Genomic DNA, 23,012 nt, shown 5'->3' with positions numbered 1-23,012 from the left:
CAGTAGATAAAGTCTGACAATGAAGAAAAACCAAAGAACAAACTATTTTGTATTACTGTTATTAGAAATATTTTTCTAGGTAATTTCTAACAGCCATTTAATGTGTTTTTTCCCATTATTATTTTGTGTTTAATTACTTATGAAAAATTAACACTTTTTAAAAAAGACTGCTGCTAAAAATTAGTTTAAGGTTCCATTTTAAAGTAATACCTATCTAGCAGTCCAAGTCAGTATATCTATTACGCTGTACATGTGCTTAATATGAAGAAGCCACTTACTTATGCCCATCAGTAGATAAGCCATTCTTTCATTGTCATAAACCCAACAGGCTCCTTTAGTATTACAGTCATTAACATCCCACAGAGTACAACTGTTGTCTATAGCAACACCAAACAAAATTGGTCCAGGAATAGTACCTGAAAAACATGGCAACATGTAAGAACTTTCAGTTACTCAGAATAATCTTACCTGGTCTTAATGAGTATGGTGAAATGCCTAGAGATGGTGGGAGGATAAAACAGCAGAGCCACACAGTAAACATTTTAATCAAAATCGTAGGGCTCATATTACATAGGAAGTGTGCCTCTTCCATGATTCTCACTAGGTAGGGTGTGGGTTAATTAATTCTTTATACAGGTCTCACTTTATCAAGCAAGAGATTTGTTCGAAAGACTTGACCTCAGCTTCCTTAGTTTTCATCGGGAAAAAAAAAAAAGTGTGATTGAAATCAGGGGAAAACAGCTAATAGGAAGAAGGATTTTGACTGAAGGACAAAAGTCCCTTCACTCAGATTATCACTAACCTGCTCCAAATGCAGAAAACAAATATATTATTACGTTGATATGTTCAATTATACATTTTTTTCCCACCCCTTAGAGGCAGTCAAGCTTCCAGGGAAAAACTAACATAAAATGAGTAGTGTTTAAAATGATTCCCATAGAATGTGTTAAGACTTGAGTGATTTTTGTTACACAGTGCTTTGTAAAGCACAAGTGTTTTGCATCCAGGTACAGCCAATTTTATCATAAACACTCCAGGCTGACCACTACATGTCCACCTAAACTATTCAAGGTCTAAACTGTTCTTGAGCTACTCAGCAGCTATGTCCTCAACACAGCTTTTCTGTCGAGGACTCCTGTGTGACTCCTAAAAAGTCCAGCATAAATATCTTGCTGGTATTAATACTGTTGCCACCTTCTTCAGTGACAGTTAATACAGGCAGGCAAGAAGTTCTGCTATCCTCTGCTCCGCAGTGAAGTCAAGAGCTGAGATTCTGCCACAGATAACTGAGTAGAATGAATCAGAGAATCCCTCACAAAACACTTAAAAATATCTCCCTGCTAATTACTACATGTGATGATATTTACTCTTGTTATGTTTTATTAGTAGAATGACTTAGAGTAATTGGAATTCCAGTAAGTACAGCAAAGCAGAACTCATAAGCCAGGTTTGATGGGGCTTGGAGCAACCTGATCTAGTGGTTGGTGTCCCTGTTCATGGCAGGGGGTTGGAACTAGATGAGTTTTAAGGTCTCTTCCAACCCAAACCATTCTTGGATTCTATGGTATTTGATCTCAAATGACAGGGAATGGCTGCAGTACTAAGTATAATATAAATATAAAAGCCTAACCAGCAACTGAGCCTTGAGCCAGTCTTGAATTACATATGCTATTTAAAATGGTAAAGACTAAAACAAGAGTTTAAAGAGAAAAAATTCAAATGAGTGGTTCAGAGAACACCTACATTTAACTTAGTGTTTTATTTAAGGCAACTCACTTGTCTTACTGAGATTTTGGAGACACTTAGATTTAGAATTTAAGTAGTAGATTTCCCACATATAAACTTAGTAATTATTTATGTACAAATGTCTACAAATTCAATAAAAGTTAAAATTAGTCAAAGGAATTTAAAGGGAAGGCAGAAGAGGGGAGACTACCTTTCCACTTTAAAATATATTGCCACGTCCAATAAGGATATGATTGTGTCAGACTGCGTCACTTTCTTTTAACTTCTGGAACTTGAGATATTAACTACAAAAAGCTGTTTTCTATTACATTGCTGATTTCTTATTTTTTAACTTTCAGAATAGGTTTTCTTCTTGGGGAAGTGACAGGGGGTGCCTTTTCCTTAAAGAATGGTAATTTTATTTTGTTTGTGCCGATAAGAACAAGAAAGGCTAAAATGAGCATGCATGCCATATTTAAAAGGAATTTGTTATAAGGCATATGCCTTATAACAAGTGTATTTTATAAGGCAACAACAGGCTGCTTGAAGCTCCTCTGAAAGCTTGTTACTGCATTATTTTTAAGTCTAGAAAAACATCAAGCAAGTTGATTATTCAGAGGCAAGTGTTTTAACAACGAAGTCATACCCAGTAGTCGTAGAAACACTAACTGCACTCCAAGAGCAAACGAGCGCTGTTTATCTGGCACACACCTGTAAACAAGATTTGCAGTTTTAGACTTAGTAAACAACTTTTAACTGTTCTGGTTTTCTGCTTTGTCCCTCAGCAAATATGCTTTGTGTTAATACACCCTTTTAACATGTTAGTTGCAGAGAGTTTTAGAAAACCAGTATGCAGAACAAGTAAGCAAATAACTTCAAAAGGTATTTTGACAAAAGAGAAACTCCAATTTCTCCAAGAATTTTAGACTGAACTAGTTTAACAAATCGTATAAATAAAAAGCAAGCTTACCAGCAGCATCCTGATAATACTATTGAGTATCTTTTTTCCACAGAAAAAGTAAGAAAATAAAGGACAGTGCTAGAATGCAATCTCGAGCTACTATTCCTAAAGAAGCAATAGATTAACTGAGACTTCAGCACAGCACAAGCTGCTGTATTTCCCATGACCTTTATATGCAGTTACCCCACCTTACAATTAATCAGTTCTGGCCTATGTTGTACAAATCAACATGTTGATTTAATAACTACCAAAATTTACCTCCTCATCTCCCACCTATTTCTTTCAGATATTTCACCAGCAACACTTTTCTCCTGCCAGTGTCTTAAGGATACTGCGATAAAGATTAAATATAGCCTAACTTCATTTAGGCAATTTAGTTTCCGCACTGTTTTCTTTAACAAACTGTATCTCTGAAGCAGTGTCAGTGCTAAAAAGACTTTATTATTTAAATATTAGAATCATACAATCATAGAATAGCTAGGGTTGGAAAGGACCTTAAGATCTAGTCTCAACCCCCTTGCCATGGGCAAGGACATCTCTCCTTAGACCATGTCACCCAAGGCTCCATCCAAACTGGCCTTGAACACTGCCAGGGATGAAGCATTCACAACTCTTTGTGCAACCTGTTCCAGTTCCTCAGCACCCTCACAGTAAAGGACTTCTTCCTTATATCTAATTTGAACTTCCCCTGTTTAAATCTTAACCCATCACCACTTGTCCTATCACTACAGTCACTAATGAAGAGTCTCGCTTCAGCACCCTTGTAGGCCCCTTATAGATTCTGGAAGGCTGCTATGAGTTCTTATATTCTGGAGTTATTCCATCATTCTGGATTATGTATGACAACCACAGAAAAACATCCAAGATGAGAGATTATGAGCAGCCACTGTTAGGATCTCCATACCCATACAGGAAAGTAGAGGAAAGAATTAGTTTTGCATAGTGCGGGTTGTTATTTCTACCACTACAACACTTTCACAAACACATGGGTTTAAACTTGAAGCTACACAAAATAGGCCTGCTGAAAAATTATCAGAATATAGTGTAATAACTTACTCCAAGATTTAGGTATTTAAATTAGGGTTTGCACATTTAAACTGCTCTACAGTTTTCTGTAAAAACTGTTTCACCATTTCAGTTGAAGTATACAAAGATTAAAAATTCCAAGTGCTTGGAATTATCTAAATAAAACTATGACTATAAAACTATGTCAGCTCAGATTTGAAGATGATGCAACACTTCACATCATTCTGACTTTACGCTAACACAGCAAACTGTTAATTCCAAGCTGTTAATTCTAGATTTACACCAACCCTGAACCAGAGGCTTCTACAAATCACTGTTGCAGTGTATCATTCCCCTCCTGAACTCCCTACCTAGGAAGCTGTAAAAAGAGCATCTAATCATACCCTCCCAAAGCATCACATGTACACTGCATGTATTCCTACGCATCATGAATTTTTTTCTCTGGAAGTATTAGAGGTACAAGTCAAATTTCAACATAAAGTAAAAGAGCTTTACTTTCAGAACGAGGTCCATGTATTTGAGAAAAACAAAACAAAACAAAAAAAAACCAGATCTATCTTTTTTGCATATGAATTTCACCAATCTGAAAGAGTCAAACCACTGGTTAACAGCCATATACATGCTGTCATATTTTATATTACAGACTACCATACATATAACATCAATATCATATGAAAGGTAGTCTACAGTTCTCAACAAACTTCAATTTTGCAAGTCAGAACTCTGAACTGAGACAGGAATCAGAGGTTGAGAATACAAGACTGATTGCTATTTTGTTCTTTTCCTGGTACAATTTGAAATCCTGGCACACAGGATTTCACAGGCCAGTTTTATACTTTCTTTATCCAAGCATATAGTACATTTATTCTTTCTTGCTTTGACTAGAACAGTCAGAGGAGTGCTCCCATAAAAGTGTGATTTTACCACAAGTAGGAAAGATGTAGAAATGTTAAATCTACTAACCAAATGTAATTACAGAACTAGTGAACAATGGTATGACTGTCCTCTGCTTCAAGAGCTGCTTGCTTACTACACAAAGTACTAAAACAAGAAGTCCCTTGCACATTGGGTTAAGTCCACATTCCAAAGCAAAACAAATTAGAATAATTCACTGATCTGAGCTTTCACAAGAAATCTACCTATTTCTCAGCTCCAAAAAGTGTACCTGAGAATGGCCACAGTTGTTGGAGTAACAGCCATAAATGTAAAAACAACAGCGAAAAAGAAGAAGGTCAGGAATAAAGGTAAAAGTTTGCATTGTGTTGGACATTTCCCAGAGACAGCTTCATAGAAGAGGTCTTCTAAACCAGTCTGTCTTTCTGGTTTCCCAATACAGGAACAGTTGTGGTATATCTACAAATTTATAAAAGAAAGATTAGGTCAAGAATGACGTTAAGTAATACTAATATGGCAGATGTTAATTGGGTTAGCATCACACAGGATACAAGGAATAACTCCTGACTTTACCATAGGAGAAACAGTCCATTTCCTGATATATGACACTGTAACCCTCATTTTTAAAACTAGTTCAGCAGAGCTTGACTGATCCAGCTCACCTGAGCAAAAGGTATTTTTGGTTTTGGGATCTAAAGACCGTTACAGTCTCCATTTTGTTTGGAGCAAGTTTTTCAGTACAAGCATTAAAATAAAACCCCACACAGTTCAAACAAAACAAAATCTTAAAGATTTTAGAGTTAGCGGCATGATGATATGCAGTACATAATATTACACAAAAATATGAATGATCACATCTATTGCAAAAAAACCTATACAGAAATGAAACAGCTATATTTTTGACCAGATCAAATAGTGGTGCAAAAGTTTCTCCTTGAGTTCATTAATACATTGTGAAAATCTCCCTGAGTTAGTCAGACCAGCACAAAGGGAGGAAAGGAGCTCAGCTCAATGTAAATTATAAAAATCAAGCAACCAGCAAAATAATTTTGAAGAGGGCTTTGAATGGACTTGACCTGGTTTCAATCCAGGTATGCACTCCCAGTGATGGGGAAGGCTCAGCATAGGGATAAGGAGTATGTAATAGAGACCAGTAACAGGAATCACATTGGTATTGTGACTGAACTTTGTATTGAAATTGCTGTTTTGCTAAATGTAACTTATACTTGTACTGTGTTTTCAGCATATTTCTATCACACTGCCAAATCAAAAATCCTGTGTAACATCACCTGTCACAAGTAAATTTGATATTACACATTACATCCCCTCAAGTGGAATATCTAAAAGCACCTGGTCAGAGTATTGGATAATGACACATACCAACATTCATCCTATTTAGATATGTGTTTCCAATCCACACCCATTTTTCTTGTAGCAACTATCACTGATTCATAAATACTGTGATTTGCTGTCATACTAAGGGAAGAATATTTTCAATACAGAAAGTCTTTTGCAGGTAACCAGAACAGACCATGTTAGCTATCTTCATAGTATAAAGTACCTTTTTCATCTTGTTAATAACAAGTGATGCACATCCTGCAAAACAAGGAGAGAAGTACTGTACTTCATCTCTGCCACAAACTGGGTAGTACACAGACCGCGAACATCCACAGTTAGCATTGCATGGTGCTGTTAAGTTATGTAGCATGCCTGTTCTGAAAGGTAGAAGTTAATAGGCTTTTAATAAAGTAACGTAAAACCAGAAGACATATAAATAAGAAATGCAGTATTTACAGGATAATAAATCTCAAAATATTCAAGTGGTTTATGCACCTATTTGTTTAAAAATAAGCCACGTTCTTAGTACTTACAACTCTTCCCATTTATTCTGTAACAGATGACAAAACTGTGTCTCAACATGATTCTTGTATCATCTCCTCCCTCCCACACACTCATTAATTTGAATTTGTTTAATTTACATTTTTAAGAAAAAAATTCAAGAAAACTCAAAGCTGTATTTGGTGTTGTTTATTCTGCTGATCACATTCCAAAGTTTTTTCTGTGCTTTGGATGAAAGTCCACTTGCAAACTCACTGCATTTTAGTGTTTTTAACAGTTACACAGACGTCTACATTGTTAAAGCATCAAGATGGCTGCACATGCTAAATGCACAGTGGTAGGACATACAAAGTCTTATCACAGCCACAAGGACCTCAAAGATGTTCTGTTTCAGGAATAACTAATGAACAGTTTAATTTAGCTCTTGCTTATTATAACTACTCTCAATTTAGGCATTTACTTCCAGTATAGGCCATAGTATGGTTGTATTTGAAGTAGTCCCACTTTATTATAAATGGGGCTAAATAAAATATTAGTTTATGATGTGCGGGACCTTCTTAAGTTTTCACTGAAGAAAACAGATGACACCCCTTGATTTTCTAACAGTGCATTACTAAGTAAAGAATTTTCACAGGTTAAGATTTCAGTCAGCAGATACCAGGACACTAACGCTGTCAGTAATTTAAATATTGTACTGTCAACTGAAAGTTCCAGATTCACTACCTAAAAGACAGATTTCTTCAAGAGAATTTAAAATGGGCACAAATACTAAGTGGAGAAATAATTTATCTAATAATTAAGGTAATTACTTACATAGAATTCAAACTGCATATGAAATATTAGGGACATCATAACTACCAATATACTTAGTTTGGTTGTAGTACAGTTGAATCCTATTAAGTTACATTAGTTCATTCCTCATAGATAGAAGAATCAAAGTTAGTTTGCTTTGGCTTAAAGCACTACAGTGAACCATAAATTCACTAATCACAGATTTGTTTGACAGAGACTCATTAACCTATGAGGCATGTCAAGCCTAGAAGTATGTAATCAATTCAATAGCAACATTTGTTCTGTTTACATGGGCAGACATCTCTGTTTCCTGACCTACAAAGAGGGACTAAAAATAGTTATGCATAGTTAGAGGAAGTTATTAACATACACAAGAATTCAATTTAGTGTAGGCTCTTCTGACATGGAACTTGCTCTAACATCTATTTTCTAAAGAAGCCTAGCAGATGAGGTCATTAAGTGGTCTTCAAAAGCTCTATAGGTTGGGTATTCTTTCACAGCAAAGCAAAACAAGGAGCACCAGAGACCTGCTGGAATGCACAGAACTACAGAAGTAGTTAGTGCATTTCTGTTTCTTCAAGTTTTCAAGGAAATACTGTGCAAAAGAATTTGACAAAAACAAAACTTGAAGGTTCTAATAGACAAGTAATCCACATTAGTTCTGTTTATGGCCTTATCTAGTAATAAGCAGAGTTACTACAAACAACATACTTTGTTCACTAAAATATGGACTCAAAAGCGACCCTGTACTCGTGTCATTCTAGCACTGAACTTACAAAAGCCTTCCTTACTCCCCAGCTCCAAGCTGTTTTTTAAAAGAAAGAGAATGCTTGCCATTAAGGATTTAAAATCTCCACAAAAATTAATCTGCATCCATTTCCAATTCAACTCTCAGAACACTGTCATAATTTATTATTTCAGAAGAATCTGTTCAGGAATCATAAGCAGGAATCAGGCATTTGCCTACTTTTCCACAAGCTTATAAATTGTTAAAGAATCTAGTACATATTTTAGCCGCTTGTTGCTTCATGGAAAGCAGTTACGGAACTGACACTACATTAGTGCCGCTATTTTGAGGCAGGTTGTATATCCAATAAACTGTAGTCCAACATGTAAAACTGAATTACATAAAACTGAACCATTGCTTATAATGGATACTGAGCAGAGAGAGTTATTTCAGGACTAGTAAACTTCAAACATCATGTACATATGTATAATGCATATGACAGGTCTTCAACAACAGCTAACCTACACAACTGCTGAAGTTACACAAAACTATTAAACACAAGTCAACTGTATTTAACTGAGGAAGAAAATCAATTCAGCTGTACCTTTTGTCAGCTGCTCATTATCACAGCACCTGGTATAGGAATCTAGGTAGCTTCACATACTATTTTCTACAGAACTTCCTCAGTATTCAGTTGCTGAATATAGATTCTTTTGCTCAATTTGCAACTATAAACTTTCCACAACCAGTGTCTGCATCCTAGTTATCACAGTTCCGAAGTCTCCACAGTAATCTTAGCTAGCATTTTTTCACACTAGAGCTATGTTTTAAGCACCAATTGTCAACCCTGACCTTTGACTTTCCTGTCAATTGATACATCAAGTTGTAAAGATAAAAGATGAAATCAGAATGAGCATTAACTTTGCTTTAAGAAGAAGGAAGTACAAATGATCATGGCATTAAATTTGTACTCTCTTAGAGAACTGGAAGACTAACTAACTGCCTTCAATCACAACTGTCTCTAAGCCCTCTGAATTTCCATCCTGTTAACCTAAGGTTACCTATTTTACTGTTTCACATTTACCTAAATGAGACACCTGAAAAATATCTGATTAGTCTTTCATGTCACTATTTTGGGGGAATTTTTGTAACATGTCAGTTATGTTTATGTCAATGATATCCTTGAAGAATCTAGGAAAACTAACAGACTTCACATTGTGTGATTTTTGTGGACATAGTTGCCTTAGTAAGATGTGACTTTCCTGCATTCTTCTATTTGTTATATGTTTATATTAAGTCAGTCAAAAAGCATGACAATGCCAAGTAAAGAAACTATATATGTCTGTTTATTAGATGTTTACCATTTTTCCTAGAAGTATTACCTACATGCATTAGAGGCTACAAAACTAACTTCCCCCCTCAACTCATCCTCTGTATTTTCATTGCATACTTCATGCTACTGTGTCAGTAAAGTGCAGAGACACTCTTTCCCATCCTAGGATTCAAATGCCTTTTTATGCATTGAAGCATAACTTACAGATTCAGTTTTTGTACAAGATAGTGCTGCCTAACCGTTCGCTAGAATGGGGGATTTGGAGAAAACAAAAAAATATTGGTTACTCACACAGTAAGTTACACAGAAGGCTGCTCATACTTATGATTTTTTTTCAAATGGCAGCTAATCCCTAGCTACCAGTGTACTAGAGTTATTTTGCACAGCAGCTTCTGACTCTTTAGCAGACCTTCAAACAGCTGGAGTTGCCTCTGGCTCTGTCAATTCTTGACAGAGTAACTGACCACTTGTAACTGTGCTTGAGAGCACAGTTTTGGCACAGCTATCTACCTTCCTCTGCTTTTAAACACTGCTCACACTATGGAAGTGTGTGCTATTTAAAACTACAAGAATTGAGAAATCAAAAACTTATAATTAATGCCTTAATAAGGCAAGATTAGACATTTCATACACCATAATGCCTATGATGGTGATGTAATCACATACATTCAATGTTGAAGTTTTAAAAGAAGCAGACCTAGAAATCCATTCTCTAAAGAATGCTTATCACAGCAGATATTTATTTTTTTAATCTTGCTTCTTTTTTGTTTTCTCTTTTTTGACTCTTTTTCCCCACCGCTGTACTGGTTTCCAGAGTAAGCTTTGTTCCCAGAAACAGGAAGAACACTCACTGTAGAATTTTTATTACAATTACTACAAATATCTAAAGATGTGCAATACACTACATTCTTATAAGGAATGATAATTGTGTTGTTTAAGGGAAAGCACATATTGTTTGCAGAAGTCTTCCTACACATGTTAGACAAAAGTATTTTTAGTTATGTTTCAGTTAGCCATAATACTTCCCCAATTTTATTCTTCAAATTGGGTCATTGTGCTATGCTCCCTTGGGCATTAAATTTCTATCTCTATCAGCCATTTCACCAGGAAAAAGAAAAATAAACCTTTCACTGTAAATGGAGGCTAGATATGTGAGAATCTGATGCTACAATAATGTCTTTGTTTTTCTAGGGAAAAATTCGCAACCGGTGTAAGCTGCAGTTCACCTCAGGGCTCTCATGAAAATGTTGACAAGCAGACTCAAAAACTGGCAAGATTGTCAAGAGCTAGCTAATAAAAACAGATATAAAAAGACATGCTACTTCTGCAGAGCTAGAAAATTACCTTTAGTCAATACCATGGCCACACCTAAAATGGTTACAGAAGTTGGGATTTTTGTCAAGCAGAACCAGTCTCCTCAGAACATTTTGCAGGCAATGTATTATTACATTTTCTTAATCATCTATTACATAAAGATTCCGTGAACAAGGTTTTAGAGTTCCATAAAGTACTTCCATTTCATACACAAAGGCAATATATGATATTTTTAAAGGTTTTGCATTCTGTGAAGTAGCTTATTTATTTTAAACTTTATTACCAAACCCAAGAGTTCATTAAAATATATTTACCCATTATATGTTTCAGAGACACCTGCGAAAGGTTCATTCCCACATTTAGCAAATAAAAACACTGTGTTTAATAGTAGAGCCACTGAACAAGTGCCTATCATGAACTTGATTATGCTTTTGCAATCCATTTTGCACTTGGAAACCAAGATGCCACTTACGACTTGGCCTAGTGCTGCTGCTGGAATTAATACAAGCCCTAGAGAAAAACAAGACACCAACAATTACATAAAAATGAAAGATATAATTAGTGAAGTAATTTAAAATGCAATTTTATCCTAAGGGAAAAAAAAAAAAAAAAATCGCAGAAGTTACCTGTATCTTAAGATGCAGTCCATGTGATGTCATTTTCAAACCATCTTACTAGAATCTGTTAGCATGAGCAATTTATTCTGCCTTCACATTATCTTTAGCCTTTCCAGAAGTTCAACTTGATAGCATAACTGATTTACAGTCACCCAAAACCCAAGTTCATCATAGCAAAACTCAATTACTTAAAGAGTACTACATACTGGGCAGGAATCTCTGAGCCACTTAATGAAAACACATAATGCTCTTTCATTGCTTCAGTCCATTCTCCACATTCATGTTCTCTGTTATACATTCATATTTTGAACTTTTCAATAAAACAACATAATCACCAGTGTACAAGAAACAGCACAAGATACAATAAGGCATCTACATAAAGATTAGAAAAAAATAGATTAGAAAGTCTAGAACAGTGGGTCAGTTTCGCTGTCCATATAACCCATGATTAATCCTCTTTGTACTATTAGGACTCCAGATACATACCTGAGCATTTTTATGGCTAATCTACAATACCACACAGAATTCAGTTTAACATGCACTGACCTGAGACAGCTACTTTTAAAGACAGTTCAGATACAGTGGCAGAACTGCACATGCCACATACACAGAGTCAAAGGTGCTTTAAGTAGTTAACATAGTCATTGGTAACACTGGGACTAGCTAGCTCAACATTAGTTCAGGTACAGCTAGCTTTCAAAGTTACTGTAGGCATTTAAAGCTGTACATTTGGTTAACACTATCAATATTATCCACTCAGAAATTCTATAGGCAATAGTGTATAGATCTATAGACAAACAAAGGAATATCCTGTTTTCCACTTCACTGCTGACTACTGTTTAACAATTGAGCATGTAATTCAATGAATGTCTATGCAAAACTTGCAAATACTCAATTTTGAAGCTATGATGTCTGAATAGGGAAAGTACTATCTGGTATTATCCAGGTAAATAAGTAATTCAGAAAGTGTTTCCCAAAGATATTTCTCTTACAACACTTCAAATAGCATACGCTTACAATTGCAGCACTATACAGCTGAAATAACTTGGCAAGACATATTCCAGAAATATTAAGTCTCCCACACTGCAAGCATCTGTTGGCCTATCTGCCTTGATCTGGATGCTGTTCTTCAGAAGTAACTGTGTCAGAGTTAATCATGTGACCCTACCTAGTGCACCTCTTCCATCAGATTTTTTCATTTGTTTCTCCAATATTCAGCTTTTCACAATCTTCCTCTGTTCTACCTCTTAGGTCTGCATAGGGGATAATGGCAGTAAGCAGCAATAAGGCAACCATACAAACAGCTGCACAGTAATTTTATAATATAACCTGATTAGCCATTTTATGGTAAGCTATCTCACTGTAACATGGTAGAACAGAAGAATGGAAAAGCCAGGTCAAGCCCTGGCTTACTTGTTGTGGTAAGCACTGCTTTTCTTCCAGCTGCCTTTCATAGGCAGTAGGAACTAAGGCTTAATGTTCCTTCAGCTGATTTTTAATCAGGAAAAAAAAAAATGTTTTTTAACAAGAAGAAGGAATATATTATGGTTACTATCAGACAATGATTAGATCTGCACCCTTGGTGAATTAAGTACCCTTGGTGAATTAATCTCACAGGACAAGCAAGAAAATATAAAAATATAATTTCTTCTATGAAAACTGCATTTCATGTAAGTCCTTGACAAACACAAGATGCCTATATAAACTACAATGTTAATGAGGTGTTCAGCACAAATGAATTGAACATGTAAAAATGAAAAGCCACATTACCTGCAAGAGTTGCTGAAAAACTTGATGTTTTCCCAAACTGATTTTCTATAAGCTTTGGTAGAAATGTGGCAAAGCCTGTGGCAACTAAAGCTTCTGAAGTACTGGCTACTATTAGACTCATAAGCACTGGATTCTTCACCAGTATCTATGGAGGGAAATTAGCATTACACTCAAAGTTATTTCATTGTAGTACCATGTAAACTAGAAGTCATTATATTTTAAAGCAGACACTCTCATTTGGAACTTCACTAATATGCTTTTCTTATTTTAACAGTCCTAAGCATCAACAAAATGAATATGCATCAAATTATCAGCAGCACTGGAGACTTACCTATCACAACACAATAAAAAAGCAATTACCTTTCTCAACATTTGTTTTACCTGAAAAAAAAAAAAATAATAATTTCTCAGAATATATCAGTTTTAGTAAAATCATGATTCCCTTACCAGGAGAGCCACGGGAAAGTCTTTAAAGCTTTTTCCAATATTTTGGGTCTCAACAAGCAGCTCACTTCCATCATCATGTGTTTCAGAGATCTTTTCAGACTGTATTTTTGCTGTTCCTACAAATGGACATATTTATTGACAACAAAAACATTGAAAACCCGTGTTCTTGGGCTTGAAGTCAGAAAAAACAAAGTAAGTGTTTACTTCATAAAACTAACTCAGACATTTTAGGTATTCTTGACTATTTTATTGGTACAGATCCATAAAAATATCAACAACGTACTGCTGCAGAAAGAAGAATTTGGCTGAAAGCATCACGCTTCCATTAGAATGCCTTGGCTGTAATAAGATATTATTAGAAATATCCTAAGAATTTCAAACTATCCTGAAACTCATTCAATTTTATTTTTTTAAATTGTCCTCACATTCTCCCCAGGCCCCTACTCCACTGTTTCTTTTCCTCCATCATTTCTCTTTCCAGGCAAGCACAATACATTCCTTTAGATGCTCTTCCAAGGGACTCCTAGATAATAACTAAGTGAACAGAAATGGTATTAAACATTTTTTATAAGACTGCTCTGGGATACTTTGATTCATGTCTTATTATTCCACCCAAAACAATAAGGCAACAAAGACAATAATGCATGCATGCATGCAGTAAGTCAATGAAATTTCCTTATGCTTCTTGATGGGTATCTTCAAATATAGTCCTGGGTGCTCAGCTGCAAGCACCTTCCAAATTGTGACCATCACTTTCCATGCTCTACTAGTTTCCAGTGCTACCATACATCATTACAAACACAAAGCCCTAATTTGCTTGTTTTAAAGGCTGCATATTGGAAACAAGATGTTTATCATAGGTTTTAGCCGAAAACGGTTAACTGATAAACAGAAACAAAAAGCGATCACTCAGCCCAGCAGTCTGTAACCCAAAAATAAAACAAATCTCTCTTCCAATGTAGCCCATTATTGTTAAATGTTTACCTGGTAGGTATTTTGGAAAGCATGAAAAAGGTATTATAAGAGGCCAAATTGAGACAAAGCATACAAGAAATCCTATCCACCATGCTCCAAGCCAACGTGGGTCATTTGGATCCATCTTTGTACTGGAAAAATAATTTGCAAAAGGTAGGTTTATAATTTGTGAATTTAAATCAGCAATTTCAGATGCCAGTGAGCTAGATCTTTTGTTTGTTTTAAATACTAATTTAACAGAAGGCATTTTAATTTTGTAATTTTTTTGTTTTCTACATATATCTAATTTATTGGTGGCTTGTTTAAAGCACAATCACCAGCTGTATTATAATACTGCATTCTACTAAATATAGCTTTCAACTCAGTTAAATTCATTCTGATTTGAAAGTCATTATTTCACCCCGATTTCAAGATTCTGCAGCATTAAGATACTGAGAAAACTGGTTTTAGAAAGAATCAAAGTCAATGAGTTTAGTGAAAGACAATATAGAAGTTCAGATTATCACTGTATTGATTTGAAGTCCCCCAAAAGAGAGGAAATAAAAATACAAATGAAGTTGCTGGATAGTAATACAGTTTCTGTCATTTTTTGAATACTCAACTGGTAAATTTTATAGCAGGCTCTTCCGCAGAAGGTAAGTAGCAGTATCCTACTCCCCACATCCCACCTCGGAAACTTTCTGCACAATAAATCAGTAGTTGCAATCTAACCTTAATTAGCAACTCATCAGAAGATAAAGCATTTTTTCTTAATCAGCTTTAAAACAGCTAGCATCTCAAAAAGCTAAAACAAAGTACTTGCACTACAGAGAAACTTTCACACACAATGGAGTGACTACTCACTGTGAGAAGTAACTCATTTGCTAGAAGCCCTTGTGAATGCACCTTGTTACCAAGTTAAAGAAGCTCTTGAAAATGCAGTATTTTCCAAACAAAACCACTTTTTCCTCCTTATATGGAGAAAAGATGAAGATTTTAATAAGAATTAATAGGGAAAGAAAACAGAAAGCAAAAAACTAAGTTGTATCCTGCCTTTCTGGGATCTCGATATCAATATAAATATTAAGTAGCTGTCCTCCTAAGACGTAGCCAACAGCAGGACCCAGCAGCGACATGGCATAACCAATTCCTAGAAGACAAAATACATCAAGTTCACCATACATTTTTAGAGCTTTGTTTTAAAACACCCTGAATCAGCTTTGGACCAAATGGTTTCTGTAACTCAATCCAGTTTTTTACTGTCATACTTCAACTATAGCATGCAGAAGACAAAATTTATTGTCTTGTCTCTCAACAAGAAAATCTGAAGCTCTCATTAAAAGCTGCAACTCAGAGGTTCAGCTTGATGCAACTCTTCAGGTTGAAGAATCTGAATTTCTCAGTTGTTTCCAAAGTTGCTTCCTCACTATTTAGTATTATTTCATGCTCTTTAGACAGCAAGAGAATTGGGGGTGGGGAAGGAGTGCAAGAGGAGGAAGGGACACAGAAGTGGACTTTAAAGTATCAGTAAGTAAGTAAAATAAACATTCAGCTGACATATCCCAGGTTTTCCTGTATTTTGGAAATAATGACATGCTGAAAGGATCTTTCCAATGGAAGTCCACATTCAATCTACAGAACATCAAACCTAGCTAGGTTTCTATTTTCTCCTACAGACCATTCAGTTTAAATTACCATTTGGAATTGCTTAACTTTTTATTCACTTTAGATGCAGATACCTCAGTTCAGCAGGAGGAGAACATTCATGAAAATGCACCCAGCTTCAGAAGAGAAAGAAACTACCAACCTACAAGTTGCAAGCTTTTAAGATTATTAAGATAATTTTAAGATGCTAGGAGCTATTTACAGACACTAAAAGAAAGTTTTAGTTTGCTTCTTTTTGCTGCCTTGCACAATCCTTCTCACATTAGGCAAAGCAACACAGTGTATTTTAAATCTTCAATACATTGCATAAAAGCAAGAAAAAGAATAAAGGACTACTGTAGCTGCCTGTCCGCTCACTTGCATTTTAGTTTTGTTATACTGGACAGAATACATATAAATGGAGTTCTTCTGAACTCAGCAGTTGTCTGAAGATTGCGCAAGCATGGATTTATTGTATTGGTCTGTTACTTTTAAGTTTGAAGAGTGACAGCATTCTCCTAATAGTTTTCAGGCTACTTCATGATCCCCTCATCATGCAGACATCTGTAATTCTGCTTTATTTACTTCACTGGCCTCAGAGGAAACAAATGAAAGTGTAATCTTCTCTCTCAATATAAAGAAATACGAAAAATAAAAGTTGTCTTTGTTATTTAAGATTTAACATGTGCACCTACTCTAATTGTTGGCATCAAAAGAAATGGCTTGTCTAGAACAATTAAGCAAGAACTGAATGCAAATAGATGATGATTTCAATTTTGCCCCCTAGAAATATTGATTTAGTCTGGAAAACAGTCCAGGAATCTAAGATGCTTTGAATTCCTCCTGCAGTTATCAGTATAGCTAACATACTTTTACCAGCTTACACCTAAAATGGGGATAATAGCAAGCATCTTCATACCCACAGAAAACACACTTATACTACAACGAACTTGGCAGTAAAAATGTACATAGCCAAAAAAATGCTGATTAGCAAAAATTAAAAACCACTGCTAAGAAACACTATTCCTTTGTTTTCAAACAGCTCCGCAGTAAGACACATTCTCCATGTTTCTAAACAGTCTGTTTACGGTCAACTAAGGAAAGATACTTCCACTATTTCCTCCTGAAGTGCCAAATTTGTATGTGGCTAGAGAACTGCATTGATCACATGATGCACAGGAGTGCCCCTCCACTGAGGGCACAGATTACTGTTGGAAGGTAATAAATAAATCTGATACAGAATACAGTAAGGCCTGGCTACTAGCCCGATACACAGTAGTTTTCAAAGACCGACACTAAAAGCAAATTTTCTCTACAGCTCATTCTGTTCTTGACAGATAGGCCATATTAGCCACTTAATCACCCTAAGTTACTGACATGAAAAAATAGCGAGAGGCACAAAGTAGCATTACCACATTCCGCAGAACAACTGTTGACAAGACTTGACACTTGCACCAGACTACTACCTAACATGCACAGTAGCTGATACAGAAACACTTTATGCACGTAAGTAAACAATGACACGACAGATTTAATTAGAGAAATTCATAAAAACATTTCAAAGGCATTGCAGTCTATGACCTACCCAGACAATGTGTTATAAGTAGTTTTAAAAGTTACCTATATAAAGGGAAGACTTGTGTTTTGCGACACTGTCATCAATAAAAGCTGTCCCCAAAGTATACAGTGGTGTTCCTCCAACTCCCAGCATCAGCTGTCCCAGGATAAAGACATATAGATAGTTGGAAAGTGAAGACACTGCACTGGCACTGCAAGTGAAGTTAGCAGACCTTGTTCCTGGAACTTGACATGTGTCTGAAAGACAGAGAGTAAGACTTTAAAATCCTGTTTCTAAGCTTGTCACAGTCTAAGTGAACAAAAAACGCAAAAGCAAAAAGCAAAAAAAGCAAAAAAGCATGAAAAAAATCCACAAAACAAACACACACACACAAAAAAAAATCACCAACCACACACAGAAAAAAAAAAAAAACACATCAACCCTAAAAAGCAAAAAACCCTATACTGAAAGCTAAACTACATATGAAGTACTCTGCACACAATTATTTTCAGGCCTAGTAATATACCCCATTTGACAGTGATATCATAACCCCCAAAAGAAATACTATTATGGCTCGGGTTTTTTTTTCCTTACCAGGAAGGAAAGATGGATAAAATAGGCTTATTAAAACACTTTGGCTTTTTGAAAGTATTATTGATCAAATATGAAAAACAAACAAAGCAAGCCAAACCTGTCAAATTGTCATGCAACAGGTTAGTGAATACTCCTAGGAAACAGACACTTAATTTTGTTCTTGTACCTTTTAATGATTCTGAGAGCACTAACAACTTCTGCCCTTAAGTGACAGAACAGTCTGGACAACCTAAGTGAAGTTGGACTGCTGGAGAAAAAAGTGCAGTTATCAGTCACAAGCAAAGATAATCCTCTCTTCTCATACACTCTTGAAAAGCGTTTCTCAAGGAAAAAAAACCAAACAAACCAACAACTTAAAACTCCACACCACTAACGCTCATGAGGCACACACTGCTGTATCTCCAGAATGAGAAGCTAATGTAAAGCTTTTGAACTTGTCCACACATACAAAGAGGTGTAACAGCCTGAGACTGTATCTGCTCCTGTCACGCTTGGCACTACAAGGATGGAGGAGAAAAGAGTGAAGACAGGGAGTAGGTTTTCTCTTCTCCTTCCCCTTGCTATGTCTGCACTTTTAGTAGCACACACCCCAGAGACAAGATCAAAGGAGGATAATGGCTCTTTTCAGATTTGTCCACAGAAAAGCACACAACCCTAAAGAAGAGGACAAACACATCAGTGTGGTAGAAACAAGCCACATTGAGCAAATATATGAAAGCACGCTTCAGATTAAATAAGTACACCAATTGGTTCTCAATACTTTACTACAAAATTATTACATGATTTTTCTCAGGTTGTTTTACATTTAAAAACACTTCTGACTTTAAGCAAACAAAGGGCTAACTTGTCCACACTTTAGTCTCACAGGATACAAAACGTAAGGAAGTGCTTGCCACACATCAAATAATTAAAGAGAACGGCCTACACTGATGTTATAAATGCATCCATGGGCTTTATCATGGCTTCCTCCTGAAGGAACACCACCATAATGGGAGCAAAATCATGTAGCACACAACAGGCGACTCAGTGCTGTTGCACAGAAACCAGCCAATATACAGCCATGGGAAATTCTCACTTCAGGCAGAGGAATCACTAAAATCTTCCTTTTTTTCCACTTTTGAACAATACTCATTTTAATGCTATTCAGAAGACACACAGGGAACAGCTTGTTATGAATCACTACTCTGAAGACTAAAGGTTTTGACAATAAACAGAAAATATACTCTATTTGCTTTCTTCCGCAGCAAGGTCCTTCACCTGGGTAAGGGCAATTCCAGGCACAGCTAGAGGCTGGGTGGAGAAGTCATTCAGACTAGCCCTGTGAAGAAAGACTTGTGGGTGTTGGTTCATGAGAAACCTAACATGAGCTAGCTTCAGTGTGAACTCGCAGCCCAGAAACTAACCATATCCTGGGCTGCATCAAAAGAAGTGTGATCAGCAGATCAAAGGAGGTGATCCTGCCCCTCTACTCTGCTCTCATCTGATCGCACTTGCAGTACTGTTCTGGCATCCTCAACATAAGAAGGATATGGAGCTGCTGGAAAAAGTTCAGAGGAGGGACACAAGGATGACAAGGGGACTGGAGCACCTCCTGTATGAAGACAGGCTGAGAAAGTTGGGGCTGTTCAGCCTGGAGAAAAGAAGCTGAGTGGAGACCTCAGAGCAGCTTCCAGTATCTGAAGGGGGCCTATAAGGATGCTAGGGAGGGACTTTTCATCAGGGACTGTAGTGATAGGATGAGGTGTAATCGGTTTAAACTTATTAACAGGGGAAGCTCTTTACTGTGAGGATGGTGAGGCATTGGAACTGCTCCATCCCTGGCAGTGTTCAAGGCCAGGCTGGATGGGGTCTTGGGTGACATGGTCTAAGCAGAGGTGTCCCTGCCCATGGCAGGGGGGCTGGAACTAGATAATCATAGAATCATAGAATAGTTAGGGTTGGAAAGGACCTTAAGATCATCTAGTTCCAACCCACCTGCCATGGGCAGGGACACCCCACACTAAACCATGCCACCTAAGGCCTTATCCAACCTTGTCTTAAACACCACCAAGGATGGAGCATTCACAACCTCCCTGGGCAACCCATTCCAGTGCCTCACCACCCTCACAGTAAAGAATTTCTTCCTTATATCCAATCTAAACTTCCCCTGTTTAAGTTTGAACCCATTACCCTTTGTCCTGTCACTACAGTCCCTGATGAAGAGTCCCTCCCCAGCATCCTTGTAGGCCCCCTTCAGATACTGGAAGGCTGCTATGAGGTCTCCACGCAGCCTTCTCTTCTCCAGGCTGAACAGCCCCAACTCTCTCAGCCTGTCTTCATACAGGAGGTGCTCCAGTCCCCTGATCATCCTCGTGGCCCTCCTCTGGACTTGTTCCAACAGTTCCATGTCCTTTTTATGTTGAGGACACCAGAACTGCACACAATACTCCAAGTGCGGTCTCATGAGAGCAGAGTAGAGGGGCAGGATCACCTCCGTTGACCTGCTGGTCACGCTCCTTTTGATGCAGCCCAGGATACAGTTGGCTTTCTGGGCTGCGAGCGCACACTGCTGGCTCATGTTCATTTTTTCATCGACCAACACCCCCAAGTCCTTCTCTGCAGGGCTGCTCTGAATCTTTTCTCTGCCCAACCTGTAGCCGTGCCTGGGATTGCTCCAACCCAGGTGGAGGACCTTGCACTTGGCATGGTTAAACTTCATAAGGTTGGCATCAGCCCACCTCACAAGCATGTCAAGGTCCCTCTGGATGGCATCCCTTCCCTCCAGCGTATCAACCGAACCACACAGCTTGGTGTCATCAGCAAACCTGCTGAGGGCACACTCAATCCCACTGTCCATGTCAGCGACAAAGATGTTGAACAAGACCGGTCCCAACACCAATCCCTGAGGGACACCACTCGTTACCGGTCTCCAGTCGGACATTGAGCCATTGACCACAACTCTTTGCGTGCGGCCATCCAGCCAGTTCTTTATCCACCGAGTGGTCCACCCATCAAATTGATGTCTCTCCAATTTAGAGACAAGGATGTCATGTGGGACAGTGTTGAACGCTTTGCACAAGTCCAGGTAGATGATGTCAACTGCTCTGCCCCTGTCCGTCAGTTTCGTAGCCCCATCACAGAAGGCCACCAAATTGGTCAGGCAGGATTTCCCCTTAGTGAAGCCATGCTGGCTGTCACCAACCACCTTCTTGTTTTTTGTATGCCTTAGCGTGCCTTCCAGGAGAATCTGCTCCAAGAGTTTGCCAGGCACAGAGGTGAGACTGACTGGTCTGTAATTCCCTGGATCATCCATTTTCCCCTTCTTGAAAATGGGGGTTATATTTCCCTTTATCCAGTTGTCGGGAACTTCACCTGACTGCCATGATTTTTCAAATATGATGGCCAGTGGCTTAGCAACTTCATTCGGCAGCTCCTTCAGGACCCGCGGATGGATGCCGTCAGGTCCCATGGACTTGTGTACGTTTAGGTTTTTAAGATGGTCTCGAACCAGATCCTCTCCTACAGTGGGCCTAGGGTCTTCATTCTCACAGTCCCTGCATCCGCCTTCCAAGACTTGGGTGGTGCGGTCAGAGACTTTGCCAGGAAGACCGAGGCAAAGAAGTCATTAAGAACCTCAGCCTTCTCCAAATCCAGGGTAGCCAGTTCTCCCGATAGCTTCCAGAGGGGGCCTACGTTGTCCCTCGTCTGTCTTTTATTCGCTACATACCTATAGAATCCCTTCCTATTACCCTTAACATCCCTAGCCAAGTTCAATTCTATCTGGGCCTTAGCCTTCCTCACCTGGTCCCTAGCTTCACGGACAACATCCCTGTATTCTTCCCAGGCCGCCTGTCCTTGCTTCCACCTTCTATAAGCCTCTTTTTTCCTTTGAATTTTCCTCAGCAGCTCCTTATCCATCCAAGGAGGTCTCCTGGCCCTCCTGCTGCACTTCCTTCTAGTTGGGATGCAACACTCCTGAGCTTGGAGCAGCTGATCCTTGAAGAACAACCAAGAGCCTTGGGCCCCCCTGCCTTCTAGGGCTGTATCCCATGGAACCTTACTAAGCAGGCTCCTGAAGAGGCCAAAGTCTGCTCTCTTGAAGTCCAGGGCAGTGAGCTTGCTGCATGCTCTTCTCACTGTCCCGAGGATCTCGAATTTGAGCATCTCATGGTCACTGCAACCAAGGCTGCCCTGGAGCGTCACATTTCCAACCAGCCCCTCCCTGTTGGTGAGCACGAGGTCAAGCACGGCACCTCTCCTTGTCCGCTCCTCTATTACTTGCAGAAGGAAGTTGTCTTCCACACAATCGAGGAACTTCCTGGATTGCTTGTGTCGGGCCATACCTTCACTCCAACAGATGTCAGGGTGGTTGAAGTCTCTCATGAGAACAAGGGCCTGTGAGCGTGAGGCTGTTCCTATCTGCCTATAGAGCGCTTCATCCACAGATTCCTCTTGATCAGGCGGTCTGTAACAGATCCCCACAGTAATGTCCCCCATCGCTGTTCTCCCTAATGATCTTAAGGTCCTTTCCAACCCCAACATATAATTCTATGATTCCTCTTTTCTGATGGAAATTAAATCTTTAAATCAGGTTAAATTTGTACCATTTAAATACACAGCATCTAAAGCTGAATATTAAAAAAAAAAATGTCCTGCAATATCTTGTTAACATACATGTATTGATGTACAGCGCATATATATGCAATATACCTGCAGTTATAAGTTAGTCTCTAATACCTACTGAGCTAGTCTAAAACAGCATCTAGCTATTTTATTGTAGTGCACAAACAATAGTAACTTGTTAAAATAGACACATCAGAAAACAAGTAATGCAGAGC

At 37.9% G+C, this 23,012-nt stretch overlaps 1 protein-coding gene across 1 annotated transcript in view; it reads right to left on the bottom strand.

Annotated features, from left to right (window-relative positions):
• The window catches only part of SLCO4C1 (solute carrier organic anion transporter family member 4C1), a gene marked incomplete at both ends in the record, with an annotated part of 37,066 nt that overhangs the window by 975 nt on the left and 13,079 nt on the right, over nt 1-23,012 (bottom strand). Inside the window, 10 exons of the mRNA XM_080637605.1 lie at nt 279-416; nt 2,372-2,436; nt 4,878-5,065; nt 6,168-6,321; nt 10,926-11,121; nt 12,999-13,143; nt 13,446-13,561; nt 14,430-14,551; nt 15,453-15,549; nt 17,664-17,858. Of these exons, the coding sequence (XP_080493731.1) occupies nt 279-416; nt 2,372-2,436; nt 4,878-5,065; nt 6,168-6,321; nt 10,926-11,121; nt 12,999-13,143; nt 13,446-13,561; nt 14,430-14,551; nt 15,453-15,549; nt 17,664-17,858 (1,416 nt within the window). The remainder of the gene's footprint in view (nt 1-278; nt 417-2,371; nt 2,437-4,877; nt 5,066-6,167; nt 6,322-10,925; nt 11,122-12,998; nt 13,144-13,445; nt 13,562-14,429; nt 14,552-15,452; nt 15,550-17,663; nt 17,859-23,012) is intronic.

The sequence above is a fragment of the Psittacula echo genome (assembly GCF_963264785.1).
Source record: "Psittacula echo genome assembly, chromosome: Z".
NCBI lineage: Eukaryota > Metazoa > Chordata > Aves > Psittaciformes > Psittacidae > Psittacula > Psittacula echo.
This window is presented reverse-complemented; position numbering and strand designations above follow the sequence as displayed.